Source organism: Glandiceps talaboti, chromosome 2, assembly GCF_964340395.1.
Source record: "Glandiceps talaboti chromosome 2, keGlaTala1.1, whole genome shotgun sequence".
Taxonomy (NCBI): domain Eukaryota; kingdom Metazoa; phylum Hemichordata; class Enteropneusta; family Spengelidae; genus Glandiceps; species Glandiceps talaboti.
In genome coordinates, this window is record NC_135550.1 from 6690601 (window position 1) to 6701215 (window position 10615).

The 10615-nt window shown below is 35.1% G+C and overlaps 1 protein-coding gene across 1 annotated transcript in view; it reads left to right on the forward strand.

Annotated features, from left to right (window-relative positions):
* Positions 1-7463, forward strand: part of LOC144452656 (uncharacterized) — a 7607-nt gene extending 144 nt beyond the window's left edge. Inside the window, exons 2-11 of the mRNA XM_078143801.1 lie at positions 517-578; positions 792-988; positions 2169-2286; positions 2460-2560; positions 2955-3056; positions 3487-3526; positions 4100-4194; positions 4597-4787; positions 5244-5433; positions 6012-7463. Coding sequence (XP_077999927.1) covers positions 878-988; positions 2169-2286; positions 2460-2560; positions 2955-3056; positions 3487-3526; positions 4100-4194; positions 4597-4787; positions 5244-5433; positions 6012-6143 — 1080 coding nt within the window. The 5' untranslated portion in view covers positions 517-578; positions 792-877 and the 3' untranslated portion in view covers positions 6144-7463. The remainder of the gene's footprint in view (positions 1-516; positions 579-791; positions 989-2168; positions 2287-2459; positions 2561-2954; positions 3057-3486; positions 3527-4099; positions 4195-4596; positions 4788-5243; positions 5434-6011) is intronic.
* Positions 7464-10615: the final 3152 nt, after the last annotated feature.

The window sequence follows — 10615 nt, forward strand, 5'->3', positions numbered from 1 at the left end:
TACAAAGTATTCAATTGTCGCTCATGACGAAATAATAATGTTTGTTTTTGACCGGAGAGCACACTGTAAACTAGCCAGGAATCCATGCGGATGGGGGTTTTGAGTTTTGAATTCGAGATATATGGGGAAATCAAAATTCAAAATACTCAATTGCCTGGATTCTAGGCTTTATATAGCTATTACATTTTTGTAAACCGTAAAGCGACCCAAAAAATGTAATAATTTCTTCATGACAGTACTCAGTTACTGTTATGTTTCTTACTCCTGAACTGCCGTCGGCGTTAGTTCACGAATACAAACAATATACTAGTCCGTGGGCCACCGCCCCCACCCCCTAATTCTGTCACTTCGTTGTAGGGGGTCTTGGTGACTACAAGATCTTGTAGTCACAACAACTCCTATTTCTAGAGGGTGTTTCAGGGGTCGGCCCACGGACTATACACACAATTATCAATCAATCAAAAAGATATATCGCGTTGACTTACATGTGTAAAAAAAACATTGTTCTCTTCAAAGGGGCTGAGTGACAGATGTGTTCAAGTGATTGATCCACGACCTTGAAATGTTAATACAATAACGTAAGTAAATATTTATATATACAATCTATATATTTATATATAAATAACAACAAATCATAAAATGTGTGAATGTGACAAAAAAGCTGGGTGCATTTCAACAATGCACCATGGCCATTCGACACGTTCATATAATAGTTCTTAATCTTATTCCAACTTGGTCAAAGTCCTCCTCGGTTCATGACATCACATGATTTCTGCCATTTCTGTGCCTAGGTCAACCACGTATAATAAGCGTCGTCCACCATCGATGACGAACTGATCAATTCTCGGCAAATTTGTACAGTAAAACTGTTGTAAGGATGGTGGAACGATCAGAGGATCCATCGCTGTTTACTACTATTCCAACTCAACCAACAGAAAAGAAACCAGGACAGCTGACGTCACAGCAACTGGTACAGTTCTTTGAAGAGGTGTGGTAATCATTAATTATAAACTGATTATAATATTATCTCTTGAAGTCGTGAAATAATAGAATTATAAAACCCTTATGTCAACCAAGGACATGATAATGGTGACTGTTTTTGGTGATGTCACTGCAATGAATTACACAGGCTGACCCTATAGCTTCTATATTCAACAATTCTAAATCTGCAGATTCAAGGCTAGACATTTGCCATGCCGTCAAAAGTCTCTACATTATTCTAACTTGTAACAGAGTGTAAATGATAATTCTAGAGTTTGCAATGCTGTATTTCCACAGTATTTTCATATGCAAGTAATGGCTTTTAAAAAAGTGATATTTGCTCAAGTAGCTATGTGAACTATGTAAACTACACTCAGCAGATTTATCTGAAAACTAGTTGGGATATTTTTGAGGGTGTCTAGATAAAACGCTATTCCAAACATAGATGACCCCATTATCAGTATGCAAATTAGGTCTAGATCCGACTAACTTGGGTGGGTTGTCTAAGTTTGATTGAGATATTCTTGTTGAACACTAGATAATCTCATCATAGATTGGTAAATTCATGTGTGTCTAAAATGTAGTATTTGGTAAGAAACTCAAAAATAACGGGGTTGAAATTTGATTAGTTCTAATAGGTTTCTAGCTTAAGACAATGATACACATATTCCTAACAACCATGACTTGGCAACAGCTTAATGCTTGTTATTTGCAAGATAAGATGGTATGGGTTATCAGTCAATAAAAATTCAAGAAATTGACAGTTACTTTCTTACCTACGATGGTCAAATCCTTGACAACATCCACTGAAATCCAGTGTCAACAGTGATGAGTAGTCAAGTGAATGATCACTCTAAAATAACACTAATGTGTAGAGCAACCATTGCCACAGCCATAGCAACAGTAACAATTATCTCTTAACTATGGGTTTTCAAAATCTCTGGCCCAATTAGCAAGTTACTTTTGCGTATATGACAATAATGAGGGGTAGTCAAGTGAATAATCATTTGAAAATAAACACAAATGTGCATAGTAAGCATGGATACACCTATAGCAATAACCAAATAATGGTGTCTTTTACAATGATAACAGTGATGGATATCAATCAACCCATACATACATTCAGTCCTTACCCAAACTTTGCAGTTATGCTGCAACTTCATATTGCCCCTGTTTTTGTCTACTAGGGTTATGTGCTAGTACCTGATTACTTCAGCAGAGAAGAACTACAACCAGTGAGAGAGGCAGTGTCAAGCTGTGTTGACAAGCTAGTCAATAAACTATACGATGCTGGAAAAATTAAAAGTAGGTACCTAAATGAACTAGTAGTTTTGATACGGTTTAAAAGGGAATTAGTCTTTGTCTTGGGTTGAAATAAATTCATAATGATAAGCTTTTTGATGAATTTACAACAGAAAATATGACATCCAAAGTTTAACTAACATTCTCTTTTATTTTGTTTCTTACACACAACAAAGAAAAACATAGTGATGTGGGTCTTTTCAAAAGAATGACTCTGATTGAACAGCAATTTCCAGGAGCTGCTGTTCTTTTACACAAGACAGGCTGGTTACCCCAGGTAAGACTTAATAATAGGTAATTGTTACAATAGTAAGGCTGAGCAAACACATTTATGTGATTCCAGTTACTGACCTTGCTTGGTTATTGTTCAGCTGTTGATTCAAATAAACCCAACACAATGGTGAATTAAAACAAATCATTAACAAATGATTTTGGGAAAACGGAAAGAAAGTCATCACAAATAGAAAATTAACATGGTACCATCAGTTAGTGTCTGGTTTTACGCTTCGCGAAAAGCTTTTTTTTAATATAATAATTTGCATTTTTAGATGAAACATATAAGTGAAGTTGCCAGGAATTAATACTAAACATTATTGTATTTCTCAAACTGTAGATAAAGAGAAACACTTGGGATTGTTTAATACTATGGCATTTGTCTCTTTTATCTATAGGCTTTTCGAGATCTCTGGTCCAATGATAGACTCCTGAATGTAGCTGAACAGATTATTGGTCCAGAAATTGCTGGTCATCCTGTCTGGAATCTCCGAGTCAAGGTCAGCTCTCAACAATACTCAAGTGAATTGTTTTGCATAATGTAACTGAAAGTAGTTTAAATCAAGTTATTTTTACATATCTCTAGTATAGGTTACAACATTGTCTGTGGTATTGAAAAAGAAAGAATGTTGCTTGCAGATAAGTGTATGTGCTAAATATGGAAGAATAAATTTTTATTTTAAGTTAATTGCCTGAAAATACATGGTACATCTTGTATATTTGCAGTCAATTCACATATTCCTCATTCTCAGTCTGTAATTGTATTTATTTATTTATTTATTTATTTGTTTGTTTGTTTGTTTGTTTGTTTGTTTGTTTATTTATTTATTTATTTCTCTTTCTTATCTGCATATCAAATATCTAATGTGATATAATATTTAATACAAGTTTGTAACATTATCACTTATCTATCTTTTTATCATTGGACAGACCCCTCACAATGAAGAAGCCACAGTACCCTGGCACCAAGGTAACATATCTATATCTAATAGATTGAAATGTTTTCTGATCATGTTGTTTTTCATGTAGTGTGTTAATGGTTCATTGTGTACGAAATATTGTGAAAGAATAATTGATTTCTCATCCAACAGCTGTGGATGATATTTATTTGTGCAAAAATGTGTTTCTGGTGATTTTTCTGTGGCTGACCCAAACCCAGGGTGAGTGTTGTGCAGGCTTAATGTGTATCACTCAGCTGTGGTCTCACTCAAAAGATGAGTGCTATTTGGGGGGATTTCTGGAATAATGACTTAAAGAGGGGACAATTACTCACACAGAGCCTGCAGGTGCTGTATTACTGGGCCTGGGTGACTCTGGAATAGCCTATGGCCTAACCTGGAAAGCCACAGCAACATGGTGTGGAGTGTGCAGCATAGCCCTGTCATGTAGTCCCAAACTTGAATGGATTTCTGTAGAAAGTGTGCATAGATGTATGGTCATTCATCATCTGCAATTCCCAGCACCAAGTGTTTCTGAAAGGTAGCAACACTTGATTAGTGGTATACATTTCAGATTAGTGGTATACATTTTGTATATATTTCAGATTCTGCATATTTGGATCCAGATGCTAAGAATGTTTTACAGCCAACAGCCTGGATTCCATTGTTAGATACTAATGAACATAATGGATGTATGCAGGTAAATTAACCGAACAGTAGAAATTTCTATGGTGTGTGATTTTCTATAACATGTATGATTTATTAAATATCATAAATTTAGATTTATAGTTAATGAAGTTTATGATTGAACAATTTGACATATTGAATTTAATAAATCATTAAATATCGGTTTGAATGTTTAAAATAACATTACTTGGCATATAACTAATTAAAATTGGATAAAACATTAATTTGATAAATTCAATGTTAAGCTCATGTATTTAGCAATGAAATAATATAAGTTTATTTTGCACGTTACATGAATTTTACTTCAAAATTGCATTTGGTGATTTAATAATACAATATTTCAAACAAATATAATTCAAATTTCAATAATATAGGTTTGACAAAATAATAACTTCTAATCTGTTCAACAATGTAGGTTATCAAGGGAGGCCATAGGTCTGGTATTCTGGCCAAACATGTATGTTGTGCTGGAGGAACTTGGTACGTAGACCTCAAGGAAGAGGAAATGGAAAAATCCTTAAATGTAAATATGAAGGAAGACGTCGTTACATGTGAGGTGCCTTATGGGGGTGTGTTGTTTATTAACAATATGATACCACATAGAAGGTGAGATTATCATGTTTTACCTAGTTCTGCACTGTATATTAGGTGTAGTGGTTAGAGTGGCAGGCTTGGAATCTGCAGGTTACGGATTCCAGTGTCACCGCTGCCATTTGTTTCTGAATAGCCAAATTCCTTGAGTTAGATATGAACCACGATTTTGCCCGTCAACCCAGCTGTATATTATTTTATGGTAGATGAAAGTTATTGCTGATAGAAAGACATTGATCACACGAACATAGAAAGTAGCTGTATGAAACCTAATAAATCTTGACATGGAGTGATAAGACATGTATGATGACAAAAGTTTCAACCATAAATTCTGTCAAAAGATTGCATGTCTTTATATCAGATATTGAAAGCTTTAAACAGACTTCATTTTAAGGTAAATTAATGCTAACAACAACCATGTAGCTCTGGTGATAGTCGTTGGAGTAACCTAATCAAAATTTTTGTTTGTAGTTTGGAGAACTATTCAGAGGATATTCGATGGAGTTTGGATTTAAGATGGCAAAGACCTGATCTTCCTAATGGCTTCTATGGATTGAAAAACCATGTCTTGATGAAAACAAGCAAAGATCCCAAGTATATAATAGACTTTGATGCCTTTGATAAAGTGGACAGACATTCTGAGGCTCATAAATCAACAGAGGTGGGTGTTAGAATGATATTTATACATCTTTGTCACCTATACAAAGGAAATTTCTCTCATGATTTGTGTAATATGCTGATCTTACCAACAGAGACAGGAGCAAAAATCATGACATTGTCATTTCTGTCATCTTGACTATTCATTCTTGGCTACCTTTTCATTTCAGATAGTTTTAATACCCCAACGCTTAGTATTATTTTATTCATAGGCAAGGAAATAATTGAAATTCTGTAAAAATAATCTGAAGTTCTTGAAATATAACAGCTAATCCATATTTTCATAAGAGTGAATTTGTAGTATTGTCAAAGCTGTTATGTTCATTTTCATTTGAAATTCTTTCAAGAAATATTAGATAGATAGTTCTCATTAATTTTAGTTTACATGTGTTTGTTTGTTTGTTACGCTTGGAGGTATTTCGTGTGAAAGGACCAGTCATCAGCCCTCTTATCTTACATAACCACTCACTACCCATGTAAGTGGAAAGAACACCTGGATCTTTCAGGCTAGGAGGGATTGAGGATTCCCATTTGTATTTATTTTAAGTTTTTTTCTCTATTTTTTTCATTTTCATAATATAGGGTAAAGATGTAGACGAATTTGACACAACTATTCCTGGACCCTGGATGATGCGTTGGGAAATTGTGCATCATAACAGGCACACAGCAAAATTGCTATCTGAATCTGGTGATACCTCATGGCATAAGGCATAGTGGTATGTCTGCATAGATGAAAGTTATAGAGATGCAACTTAGGGACACAATATCTATCAACACAGCAAGATTATTAAGCAGCCTTAATGTCGTAATAACACTTAGATCAGGTTCATGTATATATGAAAACTTTTCTGGTTGAAATTCTATCTTAAATCTTCTAGACCTTATTGTTAAATAAAGGTAAGCATGAAAATATTGAACTAGGTAAAACAAGGTAAATGACTGCCAATCTTATTACATAAGAGATTGATCTGTCTTTATAGGGGCTTGTAAATTTGACGATACAGAATTTATGATAAAAAAATAAATTTTAAATTGAATCTTCCTATTAAGCTGAAAGTTTTGGTAAATTCATTTGGTATTATCATTTTGTATGGGTGATTTACTATCGGCCTTGTATTACAATATATTTTACCCGATGGTCAAGCTTTGAACTAAGCCTGCAAACATACCCAAGATATTATTTTGCTGCGAAATGCTTCAGACCATGGTTTGTAAGTATGTAGATCATTGTATTGCATTTGGGAGTCTTGATTTATCACATTTAATGTAATATTTGGGACTTGTTCACAAGAAAATAGTTTTCAGACATTAAAATGACTTGATTTGTTGTCTGTAATGATTTGTATAATTATCACAAGAGGAAAACTATGCATCTACAGCTCAGCTACCAGGATTTTAGGGACCAACAATAAACCCATCTGTGAATCACGATAAAGCAATCATGATTGTTATGTTCATCATTTGCTCAGATTGCATTGCATGGAATTTCTTAATTCTGTCATAGAGTTAGGATATATGACAGTAGAGAGAAGAGTTTTACTGGACTACCACAGTGTGTATTTTATCATAGTAGGATTGTATGTACTAGATTTTACATTTCTAGTGATAATGGAGCAGGACTTACATGAAATGTTAATGCGATAATAGTACAGTGGCAATAATTATAATATTTTGAACAGTCGCAATAAATAGTGTGATATAATCAGCAAAGTGTATTCTCTTTTCAAACTAATCCTTGCCAATACAAATTTAGAATTAATTGTCTATTTGTGCAGTAGGAAGAGATTTATCTCCACTGGAAGTGTTATCAATGGCACCTGTCATTTTTGGTACTTAGTGGCAGGTGGCAGCATTTATTATTTGTCATAATTGATTCGTTTAGCAGAATGTCAATATCAATCACAAAGATAAGATAAAACTGTGTATATAAATTTATCTGTCCAAGGACAACACAAAGTTTAAAGACCTTTTTTTTCCACTGTGTGCTTGCAAACACATAATTCATCACCATGTGATACTATTGATCGGTTTCTGACATGTCTACTATTAAAGTATCACATGTGATACTATTGATCGGTTTCTGACATGTCTGCTATTAAAGTTACATTTGTACCGAAAATATATATTTACAGTTCAAGTTAAAAATACAAAAATCAAGTCTTTAAGCTTTTTTAACAGATATGAACAAAACAACAAATAATAATATGTAACTGGTAACAAAAAAAAACATTAGAGTGTTGCTCTTAATTTGTAAAAGCCACAGCTGATGTTAGGGAGCCATCATTATTTACGCCGGGGGGGGGGGGGGTCGGAGGAATTGCTTTGAAAATCCACAAAATTTGAGTGACCCCCTACCTGACTAGTTATTTTTGTAACCCCCCCCCCCCCCCCCCCCCCCGACACAAATTTTTTTCATAACATCCCCTCACCATTTTACAATCATAACTCATTAACTGTTGATGGCGCTACAAACATACAAATTGAGGTTGAGTGTGCCATTGAAACACCACACACACACACACACACGCGTATACATGTACAAGTGTGCATGTATATATGCATATATTATACATACATACATACATACATACATACAATATCAAACTTTTTATTTTGAATTTGAATTTCCTTATAACATGATGGATGTAGCATATTTCCAGAGGAGGCGGGGGGGGGGGGGGGGGGGGGTTAACAATGAATGCAGTTTATTCCCAAAGTAGCCAATAAAATTTGAAATTAGGTGGTATTAGTTGACTCAAAGTTTGAGGGAGCCAAGTGGGATGGGTACGGGAGGGGGTTTCCCTCTCCTGTTCCCGGAGATTTTTGAAATTCAAGGACTAAAACACTGCTTTCTGGTGCTTTTTTTACGTCAAATTTTGATTACCCCCATTCACTCCTGTTTTGTGTACCCCCTTTCACTCCCCAGTTTTTGAATTCCCCTGACACCCCCCCCCCAAATCGTAAATAATGACGGCTCCCTTCAGACGGAAATTCCCTTTGATACTGTAACCCTACCCTGCTCTTGAAAGTGATTTATGTAATGAAGAGATGTAGACCGTAAGATACCTCCCCTCAGCCGAGGGTGTTGACCGATGTGTGAGGGCGCCCTGTCACGGCGTACCTTTACAGACTGTGAAAGGATGTAGCTATTTTTTTTTAAATAGCAGGTTTACATGTACATATGGAGACCTTTTAATGGATTAATGGATATTTACATACTGGACAACCAATCAAACAGGTGTTAATAATTAAATACAATATATTTATTGCTGAATGCACCTTTTGTAAGTGTTTTTATCATGCATAGGAAAAAAATAAAATACAAAATTCAAACAAGAACATGACTAACCAATTACATAACTATATATCGTTTAACTTCAAGCTGCTACATAAGCTATGTCCCAGTAAATGGTACAAGTAACTTTATGAGTATGCTACCATATTGACCTCAACCGCATTAGCAAGTACTTAATAGGTATATTATGGTTTATCAACACCATGAATATATCAGTGCACTTGACAGCTGTAACTGAAAATGGTCATCTACTATACTGATCATATTGAGGAATGGTTGACCATACGAGCGACATCTACGACAAGTACATTACTTACTTCTTTCATAAAAGTAATACCAACTTTTACCGCACGTGGTCAAACGCCCTCTTTTGACAAAGATGTGACATTACAGTCACCCTTAAAAACAAAAGCGCGTATGTTGTAAGAGGGAGCGAAAATTGAATGGGATTGTGAGTAACACAGCAATTAGAATTCACTATCAATTCAAACTTGTCTACTTAAATATATCTACACATTACTTGTGTTGGCATTAGATACAAAGTATTAATACAAATCAAACAGAGGCATCACGTCCTAGAAATCGAGCAACAACCTATTCTACCACATCATGCAGCAAAGTCACATCAAACCTCCACCCCTCCGCGCCCCAGAGGACTACTCCCATACAAAGGTATACAATATATACCGTCCAAATGGGGCTCTTTTCATTAACATAATCCCAAACTTTGGTCGTCCTTTCACCTGAAAATCCTCTAATCATGGTTTAGAAAAATCACAACATCAGAATTAAGATATAGACTAGGTCAGTTTATAACTGGGAATCCCTAACAGTAGGTCTAATGATTTTTGGATTAGACATCGGTAGATGTTTTAAACTTGGACAATGTATGTATGTATGTATGTATGTATGTATGTATGTATGTATGTATGTATGTATGTATGTATGTATGTATGTATGTATGTATGTATGTATGTATATGTATGTATACATGTATGTATGTATGTATGTATGTATGTATGTATGTATGTATGTATGTATATGTATGTATGTATGTATGTATGTATGTATGTATGTATGTATGTATGTATGTATGTACATGTACATGGCTTACCTACCCCGATGGCTCCATTTTTTCATACTGTCTGAAACCTACCATTTTCAATCCATGACTTCTAACTGCTTAATAAACTTTACAGCATAAAATTTATGCAGCATTCGTCATGAAATATCGAAATATGACAAATATACTAAAAAAGCTCATCTTATCAATACGTTTCAGTTATACCAATGTGCACCCTCATGTAAAGTTACGGAAAATATCACCTTTTATGAACCCCTTCGTAAAGCCGACGTTATACTTTCATGGTTAAAGCCAAAGAGTAATATTATGAATTGTCCTCTTGATTTTGCCTAACCGGTTCTATCATTACACAAACATTTGAAGGGTGACGAAACTCGCCATCACGAGGGATTGCGTCACACGAGGATCTAGGAAGTGTAAATCACAAAGTTGGGGTCATGTGCTTTTGAACATCTCCTCTTTTCGTTTCATGGACGACATATTTTCAAAAATGTTGCCCTACATGGACATCCAGCAAACGTTGACAGGCGTGAAATTCCCACAGTTACCTAAACAAGTTGTATGGTGTGATCAAACTTATCAATAACCCCGGGAAGGGGGATTTGATGGTAATACGGGGAGGGTCCGCGCGAAAGGGCTTGAATTTTTGTGCTGGTTGGTACGTATCAGAAAGGGTACAATTTTCATGAGGTGTTGGTATGAGAAAGAGTCGGGTCAACCAAAACTGGCGTTAATTAACAGAAACTATGCAGTAAACAATGCAACCTGGTGTATCTACATTCAAAATTTCCGAACTCTCATCGCTCA